Source organism: Danio rerio, chromosome 4, assembly GCF_049306965.1.
Source record: "Danio rerio strain Tuebingen ecotype United States chromosome 4, GRCz12tu, whole genome shotgun sequence".
NCBI classification, from domain to species: Eukaryota; Metazoa; Chordata; class Actinopteri; order Cypriniformes; family Danionidae; genus Danio; species Danio rerio.
The window spans coordinates 72,720,997-72,742,592 of NC_133179.1; the positions used below are offsets into that span (position 1 = coordinate 72,720,997).

The 21,596-nt window shown below is 25.2% G+C and overlaps 3 protein-coding genes across 8 annotated transcripts in view; all 3 read right to left on the minus strand.

Moving 5' to 3' along the window:
* Positions 1-9,840, minus strand: part of slco1d1 (solute carrier organic anion transporter family, member 1D1) — a 48,959-nt gene extending 39,119 nt beyond the window's left edge. The window contains exons 1-4 of one of the 3 annotated variants that reach the window (XM_073945616.1): positions 9,811-9,840; positions 5,842-5,884; positions 5,423-5,473; positions 726-867 (exon numbers count right to left, since the gene is read on the minus strand). In XM_073945616.1, the coding sequence (XP_073801717.1) occupies positions 726-867; positions 5,423-5,467 (187 nt within the window). In that variant the 5' untranslated portion in view covers positions 5,468-5,473; positions 5,842-5,884; positions 9,811-9,840. 3 annotated transcript variants of the gene reach the window in all.
* tmem19 (transmembrane protein 19) overlaps positions 1-21,596 on the minus strand; it is a 1,055,620-nt gene that overhangs the window by 436,693 nt on the left and 597,331 nt on the right. The gene's annotated exons all lie outside the window — the stretch shown is intronic.
* LOC100329651 (uncharacterized) overlaps positions 11,962-21,596 on the minus strand; it is an 86,308-nt gene continuing 76,673 nt past the window's right edge. For all 3 annotated transcript variants that reach the window (XM_073948059.1, XM_073948058.1, XM_073948060.1), the window contains one exon: positions 11,962-12,784. In XM_073948059.1, coding sequence (XP_073804160.1) covers positions 12,622-12,784 — 163 coding nt within the window. In that variant the 3' untranslated portion in view covers positions 11,962-12,621. The remainder of the gene's footprint in view (positions 12,785-21,596) is intronic.

Below are 21,596 nucleotides of genomic sequence, written 5' to 3' on the forward strand. Positions count from 1 at the left end.
GCTAGAGCACCTTTAGAGGTCAGAGGAGTGAGGTTTACCTGCACAGCACTTACTAGCTGGCCTACTTATACTCACCCCCCTAAACCTTACTCCCATCCGGGTCACGGCACCAATATAACCCTGCCGGTCCTACGCCACCTAACCCGCTCCGAGCTGGTTTCACACAGGCGACCTTCCGCATAGGAGTCAGTTGCTCTACCAAGGAGGCTAAAGTCCATGGCCTCTAGCGTCTTCCTAGCTTACTAACTTGCCTCTGCTACACATAGATAATAAAGTCCAAGACTCTTATTACTCTTATAAGTATGCTGAGGGCGGGACTTTCATTTTGCGGGTCAGTCCCTCAAAGCAAACTGACGGTGAGAGAGGATATTAATATGCTGTTGCCATAGAAGCCCTCAGGTTGACGTCAACAGAAGGACCTTTACTCCAAACGCGGAAGCAAACGCTCAGATTTTGATTGAAGATTACCAAAACAAACACATTTTTTTCAGTGGATAACGGATTAATTGTTAAACTCAAGAATAACTATGTGAGTTTGCGAAACAAAACGTTGTAATTTCAAGCGCACTTTAACCTGGTTGAAACTTTTTGCTAGCCAAAGGTAAGAAGAGTGTACAAAAATCGTAGAATTACACTATGAATTCGTATTTAGAGTGTGCCACTATATGAAGGATTGATATTCATAGCATTCGTCAAAGCCCAAAGTGTGTGATTTCGACTCTTACCGATTTCAAAACTTCCATCGATGAATCCGATTAGCGAGCTTGGGACGTCAAAACGCCTCTCGATCTGCGTGACGGAGCTCTTCATGTAGCTGCCCTGAAAGGCTTTGGCAAAGAACACAAAGCACATGGCAGCCAAAAACATCTGAAAACACACACACACACACACACACATTAGGTTGACAATTCATGCAAGTAAAAAAAACACCCATGTTATTCTACTGAATGGTATTCGAATGAGGAAATGAATCTTACGTATTCCTCGAAAAGTGGCTAATTCGTACAATGTTATTTGTATGAAAATGTATGATTTTTAAAAGGAGGCGTGTCCCCACGCCTAACCCTCATTGGTGGATGAGCAAACCATACTAAAACTGTAGGAATGAGATTATACGATTTAATCAACGCTATCTCACGGCAATTCGTAACTTTTTGATTTAGTGGCTAGTTCGTATGAATTCGTATGATCTAATTTGTACAATTTAGTACGATTTGCTCATCCCCCAATGACGGTTGGGGTTAGGTGCCACGCCTCCTTTTTAAAACCGTACATTTTCATACGACCGAACTTGTACGAATTCGTACGAATTAGCCACTAAACTGACAAAACGTAAAATACTTACGTTTCCTCGTGAGATCATGCTGGAATTAATATGAATTAGCCACGAAATCAAAAAGTTACGTATTGCTGTAAGATTGTGTTGACGGTTTCTATATCGTCAGCTGATAAACCAAAATATACACTCACCGGCTACTTCCAGCAGGATAACGCACCATGTCATAAAGCGCCAATCATTTCAGACTGGTTTCTTGAACGTAACAATGAGTTCACTGTACTCAACTGGCCCACGCAGTCACCAGATCTCAATCCAATAGAGCAGCTTCGGGATGTACAGCCGACTGCGTGGAGCAAAATCTCTGAGGAATATTTCCAGTAGCTTGCTGAATCTACGTCACGAAGGACCAAGGCAGTTCTGAAGGCAAAACGAGGTCCAACCCGATACTACTAAGGTAGCCGGTGAGTGTAATATATGGCAGAGACAAAATGGCATGTACTTTTTGTGTTAGGTACAGTATGGTGACTCTTTGTCCCTTTTCGCGAGGTACCACAGGGCGTAGTCTTCGGCCCCTTTAATTTCCTCCCTTTACTTAGTTGTTTAAGCCACAATCTGAAACAATTTTCCCAATATTTGCACTACTATCAGTTGTTAGTTGTATGTTCACGGTCCACTGGTTAACCAGTAACCAGTAAATGCTGTGGTGTGGGTCAGAAGCCGTGCCATTGATTGGTTTAAGGAAGCGCACCAATCATCAACTACCATTAAATCTCTCACTCTGCTCCAGATATTGAACTTTAAAGGGACTCATTTCCTCCAGCATGATAAGGGGAAAAGTGATTTCCTGATTAAGTGCTTTTGGGTATGCGAGTATTCCCATGGTGTGACATTTTTGTTTGTTTTGCTTTATTGCAGTTTTTCGATAAGACAAGACTTGCAGCGTCTCAGAAATCATCCAAAATGAGTAATCTACTTACACCGGTGTCTCTACAAACCCTCAACATGCTTATTATGATGCTTCACGATTGAAAATTCTCTTAATTTTAACCAATTCACGTAAAAAAATATATAAAATATTATTATGTAAACAAATTAACAACTAAATAATAAATAAATAAATACATTTATTACAATTTTCACGTAAAATATACAATAATATTGGAAGTATTCATAGGAATTAGCAACCATTTTACACAAAAACAAGAAAACTATATAAGAAACTAACTAACTAAGGAAACTGTATAAATTAGCAAAGTTACATCGCCATCTACTGGCAGAGTATGCATGATACAGCAATTTGAGTCGTAATCACAGATTTAACGACTAGAATAAAGATAATTTAGAACTTTTTAAGTTCATTTAAGCCAAATTTGAATCTTATTACATTCGACAAAAAATTCGTACAAATTATGTTGTAAACAAATTTTGTTGCAAATAAATTTTGTTTGATGAGTTTTATTTAATTAAATTTTATGTTATATTTTATCTTTATTTAATATTTTATTTAAAAAAAATTTTCATTCTAAATTGTAGTAAAATTATTTGTATAATGTAAACAAATAATATTAAGTTTAATTTAATTTAATATTCTATTTTATAATTTTTTTAATTAAATTTAAGTTAATTTTATAACTTTATAATGGTAAAGTAAGTTTTATATGATGCTAAGTATTTTTTGTGAATTAAATATTATAAAATATTTTATCTTAATTTTTTACTAAATTATAATTTTTTTCTCACGTTGTAAACAAATAATGCTTAGTAAGCTTTATTCAAGTTAATATTATATTTTATCTTATGTTAATATTATTTTAATGTTTAATATTTTATTTTCAATTTTATTTTCTAAATTTTTTTACTACATGTTGTGAACACATATATTTTATTTATTCATTTATTTAATGCGGAGTACATTTTATTTAATTCATTCATTTATTGTATTCATTATTGTATTCATTAATTTCATTTTTTATTCTATTTTATCTTAATAAATCCTGATTTTTTATTTCAGTTTTTATTTCATTATTTTCCTCATGTTGTAAACAAATAATGCTAAGTATGTTCTAATTAATTTAATATTACATTTTATCTTAAATTATTTTATATTATTATATTTTATTTTTTAATTAGTTTTATTTAATGTTATATATTTTTTGACATTATTTTGATTTAATTTTATTATAAAATCTTCAGTCTTTTTTAGTTTTTTAAAAGCCAACTTGCTTAATTTTATATTATATTTAATTTTAATTATTTTTATTTATATGTATTTTGTTTCAGGTTGTAAACAAAAATGCTAAATACATTTTATTTAATTTAATATTATATTTTATGTTCATTTATTTTATATTTATATTTCAGTTCAGTTTATTTTATTCATATTTAATTTTATTTAACTTATTTTATTTAATTATTATTTTATTTTATTATTAAAAATGTTCAATTGTTTTTTTCTTGTTTTTTTGCAATTTGGCTTTATTTTATATTATATTAATATTATTAATAATCATATATTATATTGTGTATTTATGTCTTAATTGTTTTTAGTATTTTTTTCACGTTGTAAACAAATAATGCTAAATACGTTACATTACATTTTATCTTAATTTATTTGTATTTTATTATTTCATTTTAGTACATTTCATTTTATTAAATTTAAGATTTACTTTTATTTAATGTTATATTTTATTATAAATTATTTTAATTTTTTTATTATAATTTTTTTCAATGCAAATTGGCTGAATTTTATATTATATTTAATTGTAGTTATTTTTTATGTAATATTTAAAGTTATATTTAATTATTTTATTTAAGTTAATTTCAATTCATGTCATTGTATTATATTTTTTATTTCATAAGAAAATGTATGCTAGATTTTATTCTAGATCATTTATATTTTATTTTATCATGTTAAATGTTAAATATCTTCATTGTTATGTTACAAATTGGCCTAATTGTACATTATTTTATATTTTAATAATTTTGTAAAATGTTGTATAATATTTTATTTTACGTTTAATTTTATGTTTTTGTTTAATTTTATTTTTAATAATATTTGAATCATATTTATTATGTTTAAACATGTATTATTATATTTTACTTAATTTATTCATTTAATTAATTTATTTATTTATACTTTATTTATTTATGTATTTATTCAATTTATTGTTTATTTGTTTATTTAAATAGATTTTTAAAATAAATTAATTTATTTACTTAATTTATTGATTTATTTCACAATTTAATATTATTAATACAAATGCTATATTTCAGTTAATGGTTAAAAAACATAGTAGATTACTTTTTATATATTTATTTATTAGTTTATGTATATATTTATTTATTTACTTCATTTATTCATTTAGTTATTTATTTTTTACTTCATTTTAATAATTTTTTTAAATTGTTACATAATATTTTATTTTCTGTTTAATTTGATGTTTTTAATTTTATTTTTCAATACAAATTGGCTTAATTTTATATTATATTTAATTGTAGTTATTTTTTTATTTTATGTAACATTTAATGTTATATTTAATTATTTTATTTAAGTTAATTTCAATTCACGTCATTGTATTATATTTTATATTTCATAAGAAAATGTATGCTAGATTTTATTCTGAAATGTTACATAATATTTTGTTTTACGTTTAATTTGATGTTTTTAACTTCATTTTTCAATGCAAATTGGCTTAATTTTATATTATATTTAATTGTAGTTTTTTATTTTATTTTATGTAATATTTAAAGTTATATTTAATTCTTTTATTTAAGTTCATTTCAATTCATGTCATTGGATTATATTTTATATTTAATAAGAAAATGTATGCTAGATTTTATTCTGAAATGTTACATAATATTTTATTTTACATTTAATTTGATGTTTTCGTTTAATTTTACTTTTCAATAATATTTAACGTTTTCATTTAATTATGTTGAATATTTCATTAAATATTTAATTCAATTATATATTTGATGTATTCTAAAACGCAAACTGCTCTAGCATTTTCTAAAAGCACGTCGACTCTAAAACTAGGGGTTAACGGAAAGCCATTCTCCAGTGACGGGATTAAACCGTTCTCCAGCTGTTACATCTTTGATCATGAAGCAATCAATCAAGAACCCAAAAGAGTGAAAAATCACCTTTAACTTGCTGCAGCATGGCTCCTTCTTCTTCTCCGTACTCATGGTGTCCTGGAAACAAAATGAAGAAGACAGAAGAGACCGTTAACAGGTTATTGTCGAGCATAACAGCATGTTGTTCTTTAGTTGGTCCATTGTTCAAGACGTAAGAAAACACGATCAGAGGAAAAGAGTCCTGAGGGTGGAGCCGAGAGACGCACAAATTGCTCCAGGTTTCCTGCAAGAGGAAGGGAGTCTGAGGGAATCAAAGATTTTCAGCATCAGCCTTTTGTTGATGTTGGTTTGATGCTGAACACAATGAGATGTGTGGCAGGACAGAATATTTGGAGAAAGCAAGAGGGGAAAGAATCCACCGCGAGTATGGTTTGATCTGTAGACCTTTGAAAAATATATAGCTTAAGGGGGCTGATAATACTGACCTGAAATTAGTTATTCGAGATGAAATAAAACAAATAGGACTTCCTGCGGAAGAAGAAAATATTATAGGAAATACTGTGGAGAATTCCTGAATCTGTTCAACATCATGCGGGAAATATTTGCAAGAGAAAAAATTCACAGGAGGCGAATCATTTTGACTTCAGCTGTGTGTCATTATTAATAATACAATAAATGTGTTTCAGTTGGTGATAAATGAACATAATTCACTCATTTTATTTTTTCATCAATCCATTTATTTATTTATTGAATTTATTTATTCATTCATTTATTTAAATAATTATTTACATATTTAGTTTATTTTTTTATTAAATTTATCATTTGTTTATTTAAATAATTATTTACGTATTTCGTTAATTTTTTATTTATTTCATTTATTAATTTAAATAATTATTAACGTATTTAGTTTATTCATTTATTTAATTCGTTTATTTATTTATGTAAATAATTATTTAAGTATTTAGTTTAATTTTTATTGAATTCATTCATTTATTTATTTATTTAAATAACTATTAACGTATTTAGTTTATTTATTTATTTACTTAATTTATTTATTTATTTAAATAATTATTTAAGTATTTAGTTTATTTATTTATTGAATTTATCATTTATTTATTTAAAAATTGTTTACGTATTTAGTTTATTTAATTCATTTATTTATTTATCTAAATAATTATTTAAGTATTTAGTTTATTTTTTATTTAATTCATTTATTTATTTATTTATTTATTTAAATAACTATTAACGTATTTAGTTTATTTATTTATTTACTTAATTTATTTATTTATTTAAATAATTATTTAAGTATTTAGTTTATTTATTTATTGAATTCATCATTTATTTATTTAAAAAATTGTTTACGTATTTAGTTTATTTAATTCATTTATTTATTTATCTAAATAATTATTTAAGTATTTAGTTTATTTTTTATTTATTTATTTATTTATTTATTTATTTATTTAAATAATTATTAATGTATTTATTTTATTTATTTATTTACTTCATTTATTTATTTATTTAAATAATTATTTACGTATTTAGTTTATTTTTATTTAATTCATTTATTTATTTATTTATTTATTTAAATAATTGTAAACATATTTGGTTCATTTATTTACCTCATTCATTTATTTAAACTATTCATTGCGTATTTAGTTTATTTATTTATTAAATTTATCATTTATTTATTTAAATAATTATTTACGTATTTAGTTTATTTATTTATTTCATTTATTTATTTATGCAAATAATTATTTAAGTATTTAGTTAATTTTTTTATTTAATTCATTTATTTATTTATTTAAATAATTATTAACGTATTTAGTTTATTTATTTATTTACTTTATTTATTTATTTATTTAAATAATTGTTTAGGTATTTAGTTTATTTATTTATTGAATTTATCATTTATTTATTTAAAAATTGTTTACATATTTAGTTTATTTATTTATTTAATTCATTCATTTATTTATTTATTTAAATAATTATTAACGTATTTAGCTTATTTATTAATTTACTTCATCTATTTATTTATTTAAATTATTATTTACGTATTTAGTTTATTTTTATTTACTTCATTTATTCATTTATTTAAATAATTGTAAACGTATTTGTTTTATTTATTTACCTCATTCATTTATTTAAACTATTCATTGCGTATTTAGTTTATTTATTTATTAAATTTATAATTTATTTATTTAAATAATTATTTACGTATTTAGTTTATTTATTTATTTACTTCATTTATTTATATATATATTTATGTATTTACTTCATTCATCTATTCATTTACTTCATTTAGTCATTTATTTATTTAATTGAATTTATTATTTGTTTATTTATTTAATTATTTATTTATTAAACAATTATTTAGTTAAATGTATTTATTTATTAAATAATTCATTCATTCATTTATTTAATTCATTTTTTACTTCATTCATTCATATATTTAATAATTGAATTTTTAAACAAATTATTTAATTATTTTTAATTCATTCATTCATTCACTTCATTTATTTATTTCTGTATTTATTCATTCATTCATTTAATTATTTCACAATTAATTCTTATTAACACAAATGATATATTTCAGTTAATGGTAAATAAACATTGTAGATTCCTTTATTTATTTATTTAAATTTCTTTGTTTATTTCACTTTTTCTTGTTCTCTTTTTGTGTAAGATAAATCAGTGTCAGTTTTGACAGTTTTATATTTTAAACTCATATGCAAAATAACATTTTCTTTAATTACCAATAATAACATTATCATAAAAAAGACTTTGCATGCTTTTTTTATATTAAGACACAGGCAGGAAATACAGGAAGAAAAATATGTTATATTATATTTTGATTTAATTTTATTAAAATTCTTCAGTCATTTTTAGTTTTTTTAAACTAATTTAATTTTATATTATATTTAATTTGAATTATTATTTTTATTTATATGTATTTTGTTTAATGTTGCAAACAAAAATGCTAAGCACATTTTATTTAATTTAATATTATATTTTATGTTCATTTATTTTGTATTTATATTTTGTATTTCAGTTCATTTCATTTTATTTATATTTAATTTTATTTAACATATTTTATTTTACATCATTTTTATTTTATTTCTTTATAGAAAAATATTCAATTGTTTTTGTTTTTTGTTATTTTTGAATGCAATTTGGCTTAATTTTATATTATATTTAATTTATATACAGGCAGGAAATAGAGGAAGAAAAATATACAGTATTATTATATTATGTTATATTACATTATTATATTATATTATATTATATTATATTATATTATTATTTTAGTATTATATTATATTATATTATTATATTATATTATATTATATATTATATTATATTATGTTATATTACATTATATTATATTATTATTATTTTAGTATTATATTATATTATATTATATTATAGTACAATATTATATTATTATATTAGTATTATTATATTATATTATGTTATATTAATTATATTATTTTATTATTATTTTATTATTATATTATATTATATCATATTATATTATATTATATCATATTATATTATATTATATTACATTATATTATGTTACATTATATTATATTATATTATATTATATTATATTATATTATATTATATTATATTATATTATATTATATTATATTATATTTATTATATGATATTATAATATAAATGTCATATTTTTTTGCAAACTATAAATCTTTGTAACACTGCACACACACAACGATACACAAAACGAACCATCATACTCTCAGATCTAGCATTTTCAGGTATTACACTCAGGTTTACAGTAATATTCTCTACATGTTGTATTTAAAATGACAAGACTATATTTAGTTATATTAATCTGACAATTTAAATTTGACATTACATTTTCATCACTAATGGCAAGCTCTTCATTCTTTAAACACACACAAACACAGTGCAGACACAAACATTACAGACAAATCAGCTCTTAAAAGCACAGTTCACCCCAAAATGAACACCCACTCACTATTTACTGTTTACTCTTGCTGTTTATGCTACTAATTCATTACATTCAACCTTTATGAGTTGTCTGCGGAGCCAAAAAAAGATACTCTGAAGAATGTTGGAAAACTTCGACATCCATAGTAAGAACAAAAAATACAATAGAAGTCAAAGACTCTGTTTTTCCCCAGAGCATTCTTCAGAATATCTCCATTTGTGTTCAACAGAAGAAATTTGGAACACAGTTAATAAAAACCAAACTCAAATGTTAGGTGAACTGTCCCTTTAAAAGACATGAAGCAATACATACAGTGGTCACCATTTGAACTGGATCATCACCTTTGATTAAAACTTTCCTTTAAACTAATCAACAACACATTTTCCTATTTTAGAGCTATCTTAAACCCCTTATTTTGATCCATTTCCGATGTTGACTACTGTATCGGTGTAAAGAAGCAGAGAGTGTTTGCCTGTACCTGCTGCTGGCGGTGATGAAGGACTCTGACACAGGTAAACTCTTATCATTCGGGGTTATAAGAGCTCATCTAATCAGTAACCAGACTGACTGACGCTCTGATCAGGTCAGCAGATCAATGGGGTCCTGAGCACCGCTAACGCTGGGGACTCTCACTCCTGTGAATGACCCTTTAATACACTTCAAACACCGCAGAGATTTAACTCGGATAACTGCAGATTCACTCTAGACATGCTGGCAGAAGACTCATGATTATTTTTAGTATTATTTATTATTATTATTATTATTATTATTATTATTATTACATGTTACACAAATTTAAACACAAATAGTAATAATACTAATAATAATAACAACAACAGTCATGTTATTATTATTATATATAAATAAATAAATAAATAAATAAAATGTTATATTATAATGTAACAACATTTATTTGCAATATATACATAGATGTTATTTAAAAATACATAGTAACGATATTAATAATTTATTATTATTATATACATTATATTATATTATTATTATTACAATTTATCATTACTGTTGTTTTTATTGTTGTTATCATTATTATTATTATTATCATTATTATTATTATTATTATCATTCTCATTATTATTATTAATATTATTATAGTATTTGTTATTATCAGTGTTATTACTATTATTATAAATAAATAAATAAATAAATAAATAAATAAATAAATAAATACATAAATAAATAAAATGTTATATTATAATAAAACAACATTTATTTGTTATATATATATATATATATATATATATATATATATATATATATATATATATATATATATATATATATATATTATTTACAAATAAATAGTGGTAAAAATAATAATAATATATTATTATTATTATTATTATTATTATAAGTATTTTTATTATTATTATTATTGTTATTATTATTTATTATGAATAAATAAAGAAAAGAGTAAAATATTATATTATATCAATGTTTATTTGCAATACATAGATAGATGTTATTTAAAAATAAATAAATAATAATAATAATAATTATTATTATTATTATTATTATTGTTGTTGTTGTTATAACATTGTTATTACTATTGTTACAATAAACAAATAAACAAACAAATAAATACATACATACATACATACATACATACATACATACATAAATAAAATGTTATATTATAACATTTATTTGTAATACATACATAATTTATATGTAATAAAAACAACAACAACAACAATAATATTTTATTATTATTACTATTACTATTATTATTATTATTATTATTATTATTATTATTATCATTATGAATAAATAAATGAATAAATAACTAAAATGTCATGTTATTATATAACAATGTTTATTTGTAATACATAGATAGATGTTATTTAGAAATTAATAGTAAAAATAATAATTATTATTATTGTTGTTGTTGTTGTTGTTATAAGTGTTATTACTATTAAATAAATAAATAAATAAATAAATAAATAAATAAATAAGTAAATAAGTAAATAAATAAATAAAAATGTTATACTATATTATAACATTATTTGTAATGCAAACATATATGTTACTTAAAAATATGAGTAACAGCAACAACAACAACAACAATTATTTGTAATTATTATAAATAAATAAATAAAACATATTATAATATAAAAACATTTATTTGTAATATATACATGAATTACTTAAAATAATAATAATAATAATAATAATAATAATAATAATATTAATATTAATAATAAATATAATAGTAGCAGTTGTTATTTATCTGTAACATTAAATCAAATAATATTTCTGTTTTAAGAAACTAAAACTATTAGTATCTAGTTATTATCTAGATTTTCAGTTAAAAATAGAATTGATTAATTAAGTAATAAATGAATTGTTATTAATTACTACTACTACTACTACTAATGATAACAATAATAATATTAATAGTAACAATAATAATTATAATAATAAAGCATTATTAGTATGATTATCACAATAAATAAAAATAAATAAATAAATAAATATGAAGAAATAAATAAGAATTAAATATGAATAAATTCTGAAATTCGTGTATGTTTAGGTACATTTCACTTTTCATAAACAACTAAAAGATCAACAAACAAACAAATAAATAAAGAAACAAACACAAACAAATAGCTTTTTTCAAATAGTTTGTGTTGTGTTTTATTCGTAAGAAGATCATATAAAAGCAAACATGTTTCAAAAATGTGCTATAATGATTGATTTCAAATCAAATTATCATCATAAAAAATTTAATAATATAAAAAATTAAACCAAATCCATAAAGTGGATTACAAACACCTGAGGACACCTGATGTCAGGTTACAGAAATCCTTGAATCAATACACATATTTGGTCACACTTCATTTTAAGGAACAATTCCCGCTATTAATAATCCACTAACTAAGACTTTTAGCTCAATAAATTACTAATTTTCTGCTTAATTATCTGCTTATTATGGTCATTAGGTATTAGGGATGTAAAACAAGATCATACTTTACAAGTGCTTATAAACATCTTCATAATAAGCGAGTGATAATCCACTAGTTAATAGTGAGAATTGCTACTTAAACTGAAGTGCTACAGAAATAATCATTATTAATACAACGTGTGTCGTTCATCAGAATCATTTACAGTTTGGCTAATACGCGAATAATCTTACATCCATTTAAAGTACAGTTTAATAGATTTAATCTGAAACTAAAATCATCCCACACGTTCAGCATTACGTTATTAATATCGCATAAACAACACACACACATCAAAGTTGACTAGTGGATAACTAACACAGGTGAAGCTAACGCTTGGCTCCGCATTGGCAGCGTGTGGCGTGTCTGTATGTGAAGCGACTCTGGGAGTTTTTACCGCAGTTCAGCAGGATTTCTCTCATCTCAGAAGCCGTTTCCTCACAGAACTGATGTGTCTGGTCGAGCTGCAGCGTCCCGTTAGTGGGAACCCATCTGAAACGCAACAAATAGGACAAAACGAAACATTTAGCATCTGATTTGGCTTGGATGAACGTTAGCTAGTACTAATATTTAGGGAAGCTTGTGTAGCTACTGAGTTAAAGGGATAGTTAACCCTCTGAAAAAGTGACTCTAGCCCCACCTTCTGGAAAAAAAGAGCCAATCGTTGATCACTATAGACTGATGAATCTATGGGGGAGGGGCTTTGTGTGTCTTTATGACAGTTTCTGCAGCTTCATTGTTATGAACACACTTGTGTCGCTGGAAACTGAGCGAATACTTGCTTCACAGACATGAGAAACATATCAACGTGGAGCTGAAGGTCTCTACTTTTAAATGAACTAATTAGACTTGAAAACAAATGTTCTCTGGTTGTGTAATCTGTTTGAAATGACCATGAGGTACAATATGTTCCTCACGATTTCCCGCCTTCACCATTTAAATGCAAATCACATGACAGAAACCACTTAACGCCCTCAAATATGTAAACAAAGAGGTTGTTTGCATTGTGTGAGAGAAGATTTCCTGTCAGAAATATGTCGGGAATCATTTCAGAAGACAAGTGCAATCGGACAAGGCTTTATAATTGTGTGACAGCTAAGTTGTTGATTCTTACAACTAACATAGTTTGACTGACAGGATGACGCATGATCGAGTCCTCCAGAAACGATCGTAAATGGATGGTTGGGTAAATATGCAACAAATCAGACCCTGAACAAACAGTAAGGAAAAAAATAACGAATGAAAAAATGAAAACGCTTTGCATCTTAATTGACGTGCTGGAAAGCTAGCTAGTGCTTATATTTATGGACGTTTGTGTAGTTGTGTAGCTACTGAATTAAAGGGATAGTTAACCCTCAAAAAAAGGGACTCTAGCCCCGCCTTCTGAAAAAAAAAAGAGCCAATAACTGATCACTATAGACTGATGAATCAATGGGGGAGGGGCTTTGTGTGTCTTTATGACAGTTTCTGCAGCTTCATTGTTATGAACACACTTGTGTCGCTGGAAACTCAGCGAATACTTGCTTCACAGACATGAGAAACATATCAACGTGGAGCTGAAGGTCTCTACTTTTAAATGAACTAATTAGACTTGAAAACAAATGTTCTCTGGTTGTGTAATCTGTTTGAAATGACCATGAGGTACAATATGTTCCTCACGATTTCCCGCCTTCACCATTTAAATGCAAATCACATGACAGAAACCACTTAACGCCCTCAAATATGTAAACAAAGAGGTTGTTTGCATTGTGTGAGAGAAGATTTCCTGTCAGAAATATGTCGGGAATCATTTCAGAAGACAAGTGCAATCGGACAAGGCTTTATAATTGTGTGACAGCTAAGTTGTTGATTCTTACAACTAACATAGTTTGACTGACAGGATGACGCATGATCGAGTCCTCCAGAAACGATCGTAAATGGATGGTTGGGTAAATATGCAACAAATCAGACCCTGAACAAACAGTAAGGAAAAAAATAACGAATGAAAAAATGAAAACGCTTTGCATCTTAATTGACGTGCTGGAAAGCTAGCTAGTGCTTATATTTATGGACGTTTGTGTAGTTGTGTAGCTACTGAATTAAAGGGATAGTTAACCCTCAAAAAAAGGGACTCTAGCCCCGCCTTCTGAAAAAAAAAAGAGCCAATAACTGATCACTATAGACTGATGAATCAATGGGGGAGGGGCTTTGTGTGTCTTTATGACAGTTTCTGCAGCTTCATTGTTATGAACACACTTGTGTCGCTGGAAACTCAGCGAATACTTGCTTCACAGACATGAGAAACATATCAACGTGAAGCTGAAGGTCTCTACTATTAACTGAACTAATTAGACTTGAAAATAAATGTTCTCTGGTTGTGTAATCTGTTTGAAATGACCATGAGGTACAATATGTTCCTCACGATTTCCCGCCTTCACCATTCAAATGCAAATCACATGACAGAAACCACTTAACGCCCTCAAATATGTAAACAAAGAGGTTGTTTGCATTGAGTGAGAGGAGATTTCCTGTCAGAAATGTGTTGGGAATCATTTCAGAAGACAAGTGCAATCGGACAAGGCTTTATAATTGTGTGACAGCTAAGTTGTTGATTCTTACAACTAACATAGTTTGATTGACAGGATGACGCATGATCGAGTCCTCCAGAAACGATCGTAAATGGATGGTTAGGTAAATATGCAACAAATCAGACCCTGAACAAACAGTAAGGAAAAAAAATAACGAACGAAAAATTAAAACGCTTTGCATCTTAATTGACGTGCTGGAAAGCTAGCTAGTGCTTATATTTATGGACGTTTGTGTAGTTGTGTAGCTACTGAATTAAAGGGATAGTTAATCCTCAAAAAAGTGACTCTAGCCCCGCCTTTTAGAAAAAAAGAGCCAATAACTGATCACTATAGACTGATGAATCTATGGGGGAGGGGCTTTGTGTGTCTTTATGGCAGTTTCTGCAGCTTCATTGTTATGAACACACTTGTGTCGCTGGAAACTCAGCGAATACTTGCTTCACAGACATGAGAAACATATCAACGTGAAGCTGAAAGTCTCTACTATTAACTGAACTAATTAGACTTGAAAACAAATGTTCTCTGGTTTTGCAATCTGTATGAAGCAATCACGAAGTACAGACCTGTCCTGCCTGACCGCACGATAATTCCCGTCTCAATAAACATTTAACTTGGTGGAAAGTTAGCTACTGCTAATATTAATGGGAGCTTGTATAGCTACTGCTTTGAATTGACATCTAACCCTCAAAAAAGTGACCCTAGCCCCGCCTTCAAGAAAAAGGAGCCAATCATTGACCGATCTACATCCTGTGGGGAGGGGTTTGCTGTGTTTTTATGGCAGTTTCTGCAGCTTCATTGTTATGAACACACTTGTGTCGCTGGAAGGTCAACGAATAATGGCTTGACAGACATTAGACATGACAGGTTTCCAGCTTTCTTCAAAACTTGTGTTCAACAGAAGAAATAAAGACAACAGTAGTGTAGTGAGCAGTGAAGGGTGAATAAATGATGACAGAATTTTTAGTTTTAAACGATTTCTTTAAGGAAAAGGGGGAAAAAAATGTCCTTAACATTTTGACTTTGCTCGGATTTGCTAGTTGACTTGACTTTTTGTCTCACAAGTTTGTCTTTTAAACTCCTCGGATGGACTCATCCTCTTCTGGCTTTTTACCCCAATATATATATATATACACAGGGTAAGTCTGAATTATTCACCCCCCTGTTTATTTTTTCCCCCAATTTCTGTTTAACGGAGAGCAGATTTGTTCAGCACATTTCTAATCATAATAGTTTTAATAACTCATCTCTAATAACTGATTTATTTTCTCTTTGTCATGATGACAGTAAATAATATTAGACTAGATATTCTTCAAGACACTTCTATACAGCTTAAAGTGACATTTCAAGAGTTCACACTTAGATATTGCTTGACAGCTGTAAGCAGGTTTGGCATGCTGTCCCGGGAGAGAACCCTGAGCTCGGAGATAGTTGAGCCCAGGGTTCCCGCCAGGTCCATAGAGCATGTGAGGGGAGTACGAGATCAGGTGGTTCTCGAGAGCTCCCCTTTTTGTAAAGGAGAAAAGGAGGAGAAAGGGGTGGATGGGGGGTTTCTTCGGAAAACGAAGATAAGGGAGTAATGTCTAGCTAGGCTACTTATAGTGGGTTAGGATAGATCTGATTGGCTAACTAATGAGTGTAGATAGGTGGCCAGCTGCTGTCAATTATATCACGTGCTCCTCTCGAAATTAGTTTAAAAACTTCACTTAAAGGCTTAACTGGGTTAATTAGGTTGACTAGGCAGGTTAGGGTAATTAGGCAAGTTATTGTATAAGTTATTGTTTGTTTTGTAGAGTATCGAAAACAAATATAGCTTAAAGGGGCTAATAATATTGACCTTAAAATAATGTTTAAAAAATTAAAAACTGTTTTATTTCTAGCCGAAATAAAACAGATAAGACTTTCTCCAGAAGAAAAAATATTATCAGACATACTGGGAAATTTTCTATACAGTTGAAGGCAAAATTAATACCTCTTCTAATTGTTTTGCTCTTTTTCAAATATTACGCAAGTAATGCTTAATAGAGCAAGCAAATGTTTACAGTATTTTACAGTATAGTTTTTTTTTCAGTACAAGTTTTTTTTCTTCTGGAGAAAGTATTGCATTTTTTAGTTTGGCTGAAATAAAAAAACTTAAACGTAATAATTTTAAGGACATATTATTAGTTTTAATGGACATATATATATATATATATATATATTCATTCATTCATTTTCTTGTCGGCTTAGTTTATTTATTAATCTGGTGTTGCCACAGCGGAATGAACCGCCAACTTATCCAGCAAGTTTTTATGCAGCAGATGCCCTTCCAGCTGCAAACCATCTCTCGGAAATATATATATATATTGTTTTTAACATATGCTGAATTATTCTTGAAAGTATCTGCACTTACGTTTATAAAACTGAGTAAATTATGAAAGATTTTTTTATTATTATTTCTTATTGGAGCACGTGTTTAAAAATATGACATCAGAATAACTATAAAAACACAAAACATCCAATAACAATTGTTATTCCAAATCTACTGTATTGGGTATTTTGGTACTACAGTTTCATGTATGCAGTTATCCACTGGTAGAAAACAATCAGAAATGTAAAAATTATTTGTCATGACAAAAATACAAACACAAAATGCACAACAAGATTTTCATCCATGTTTATAAATACATTTACTATAAAAAATAATAATAATAATACAGAAAAAGACAAAAGTTCCGATAGTACCATCTAGTGGCCAAATTAATAGTCAAGAAACTAACTCAGTAGCTGTTTTATGTTCACCCCTATAAATCTGACAAGTTAACCTAATGATTTGGGCTGAGACAACATGAATGAGCTGCATTTTATGTACCGTATAATTATATTTAGTCATTCATTTTTTTATTTTTATGTTGTTACATTCAATTATTTTTTTATTAAAATATTTATTTATTTATTTTTTTTTTAAACTATTGATTGTTTTTAAAATTTGTTACATTTGCTTTATTTTTATTTACTCAAATATTTGTTTATTTATTCATTGAACTATTTATTTATCCAACTCTTTGTTGTTTTTAAATGTGTTAAATAATTGTTTATTTATTTATTTGTTTATCTTTTAAACTATTTTGTTTATTTAACCATTTGTTGTTTTTAAAATGTGTTGCATTTATTTATTAACTTTTTTGTTAATTCAGCTATTTGTTGTTGTTTTTTTTATCTATATTTTTTGTTAATTCAGCTATTTGTTGTTGTTTTTTTTATCTATATTTTTTGTTAATTCAGCTATTTGTTGTTGTTTTTTTATCTATATTTTTTGTTAATTCAGTTATTTGTTGTTGTTTTTTTATCTATATTTTTTGTTAATTCAGCTATTTGTTGTTGTTTTTTTATCTATATTTTTTGTTAATTCAGTTATTTGTTGTTGTTTTTTTATCTATATTTTTTGTTAATTCAGCTATTTGTTGTTGTTTTTTTTATCTATATTTTTTGTTAATTCAGCTATTTGTTGTTGTTTTTTTTATCTATATTTTTTGTTAATTCAGCTATTTGTTGTTGTTTTTTTTATCTATATTTTTTGTTAATTCAGTTATTTGTTGTTGTTTTTTTATCTATATTTTTTGTTAATTCAGCTATTTGTTGTTGTTTTTTTTATCTATATTTTTTGTTAATTCAGTTATTTGTTGTTGTTTTTTTATCTATATGTTTTGTTAATTCAGCTATTTGTTGTTGTTTTTTATCTATATTTTTTGTTAATTCAGTTATTTGTTGTTGTTTTTTTATCTATATTTTTTGTTAATTCAGCTATTTGTTGTTGTTTTTTTAATTATATTTGTTGTTAATTCAGCTATTTGTTGTTGTTTTTTATCTATATTTTTTGTTAATTCAGTTATTTGTTGTTGTTTTTTTATCTATATTTTTTGTTAATTCAGCTATTTGTTGTTGTTTTTTTAATTATATTTGTTGTTAATTCAGCTATTTGTTGTTGTTTTTTATCTATATTTTTTGTTAATTCAGTTATTTGTTGTTGTTTTTTTATCTATATTTTTTGTTAATTCAGCTATTTGTTGTTGTTTTTTTATCTATATTTTTTGTTAATTCAGCTATTTGTTGTTGTTTTTTTATCTATATTTTTTGTTAATTCAGCTATTTGTTGTTGTTTTTTTATCTATATTTTTTGTTAATTCAGCTATTTGTTGTTGTTTTTTATCTATATTTTTTGTTAATTCAGTTATTTGTTGTTGTTTTTTTATCTATATTTTTTGTTAATTCAGCTATTTGTTGTTGTTTTTTTATCTATATTTTTTGTTAATTCAGCTATTTGTTGTTGTTTTTTTATCTATATTTTTTGTTAATTCAGCTATTTGTTGTTGTTTTTTATCTATATTTTTTGTTAATTCAGTTATTTGTTGTTGTTTTTTTATCTATATTTTTTGTTAATTCAGCTATTTGTTGTTGTTTTTTTAATTATATTTGTTGTTAATTCAGCTATTTGTTGTTGTTTTTTATCTATATTTTTGTTAATTCAGCTATTTGTTGTTGTTTTTTTAATTATATTTGTTGTTAATTCAGCTATTTGTTGTTGTTTTTTTATCTATATTTTTTGTTAATTCAGTTATTTGTTGTTGTTTTTTATCTATATTTTTTGTTAATTCAGCTATTTGTTGTTGTTTTTTTAATTATATTTTTTGTTAATTCAGCTATTTGTTGTTGTTTTTTATCTATATTTTTGGTAATTCAGCTATTTGTTGTTGTTTTTTATCTATATTTTTGGTAATTCAGCTATTTGTTGTTGTTTTTTTATCTATATTTTTTGTTAATTCAGCTATTTGTTGTTGTTTTTTATCTATATTTTTGTTAATTCAGCTATTTGTTGTTGTTTTTTTAATTATATTTGTTGTTAATTCAGCTATTTGTTGTTGTTTTTTTATCTATATTTTTTGTTAATTCAGCTATTTGTTGTTGTTTTTTATCTATATTTTTGTTAATTCAGCTATTTGTTGTTGTTTTTTTAATTATATTTTTTGTTAATTCAGCTATTTGTTGTTGTTTTTTTATCTATATTTGTTGTTAATTCAGTTATTTGTTGTTGTTTTTTTATCTATATTTTTTGTTAATTCAGCTATTTGTTGTTGTTTTTTTTATCTATATTTTTTGTTAATTCAGCTATTTGTTGTTGTTTTTTTTTATCTATATTTTTTGTTAATTCAGCTATTTGTTGTTGTTTTTTTTATCTATATTTTTTGTTAATTCAGTTATTTGTTGTTGTTTTTTTATCTATATTTTTTGTTAATTCAGCTATTTGTTGTTGTTTTTTTTTATCTATATTTTTTGTTAATTCAGTTATTTGTTGTTGTTTTTTTATCTATATGTTTTGTTAATTCAGCTATTTGTTGTTGTTTTTTATCTATATTTTTTGTTAATTCAGTTATTTGTTGTTGTTTTTTTATCTATATTTTTTGTTAATTCAGCTATTTGTTGTTGTTTTTTTAATTATATTTGTTGTTAATTCAGCTATTTGTTGTTGTTTTTTATCTATATTTTTTGTTAATTCAGTTATTTGTTGTTGTTTTTTTATCTATATTTTTTGTTAATTCAGCTATTTGTTGTTGTTTTTTTAATTATATTTGTTGTTAATTCAGCTATTTGTTGTTGTTTTTTATCTATATTTTTTGTTAATTCAGTTATTTGTTGTTGTTTTTTTATCTATATTTTTTGTTAATTCAGCTATTTGTTGTTGTTTTTTTATCTATATTTTTTGTTAATTCAGCTATTTGTTGTTGTTTTTTTATCTATATTTTTTGTTAATTCAGCTATTTGTTGTTGTTTTTTTATCTATATTTTTTGTTAATTCAGCTATTTGTTGTTGTTTTTTATCTATATTTTTTGTTAATTCAGTTATTTGTTGTTGTTTTTTTATCTATATTTTTTGTTAATTCAGCTATTTGTTGTTGTTTTTTTATCTATATTTTTTGTTAATTCAGCTATTTGTTGTTGTTTTTTTATCTATATTTTTTGTTAATTCAGCTATTTGTTGTTGTTTTTTATCTATATTTTTTGTTAATTCAGTTATTTGTTGTTGTTTTTTTATCTATATTTTTTGTTAATTCAGCTATTTGTTGTTGTTTTTTTAATTATATTTGTTGTTAATTCAGCTATTTGTTGTTGTTTTTTATCTATATTTTTGTTAATTCAGCTATTTGTTGTTGTTTTTTTAATTATATTTGTTGTTAATTCAGCTATTTGTTGTTGTTTTTTTATCTATATTTTTTGTTAATTCAGTTATTTGTTGTTGTTTTTTATCTATATTTTTTGTTAATTCAGCTATTTGTTGTTGTTTTTTTAATTATATTTTTTGTTAATTCAGCTATTTGTTGTTGTTTTTTATCTATATTTTTGGTAATTCAGCTATTTGTTGTTGTTTTTTATCTATATTTTTGGTAATTCAGCTATTTGTTGTTGTTTTTTTATCTATATTTTTTGTTAATTCAGCTATTTGTTGTTGTTTTTTATCTATATTTTTGTTAATTCAGCTATTTGTTGTTGTTTTTTTAATTATATTTTTTGTTAATTCAGCTATTTGTTGTTGTTTTTTATCTATATTTTTGGTAATTCAGCTATTTGTTGTTGTTTTTTTATCTATATTTTTTGTTAATTCAGCTATTTGTTGTTGTTTTTTTATCTATATTTGTTGTTAATTCAGCTATTTGTTGTTGTTTTTTTATCTATATTTTTTGTTAATTCAGCTATTTGTTGTTGTT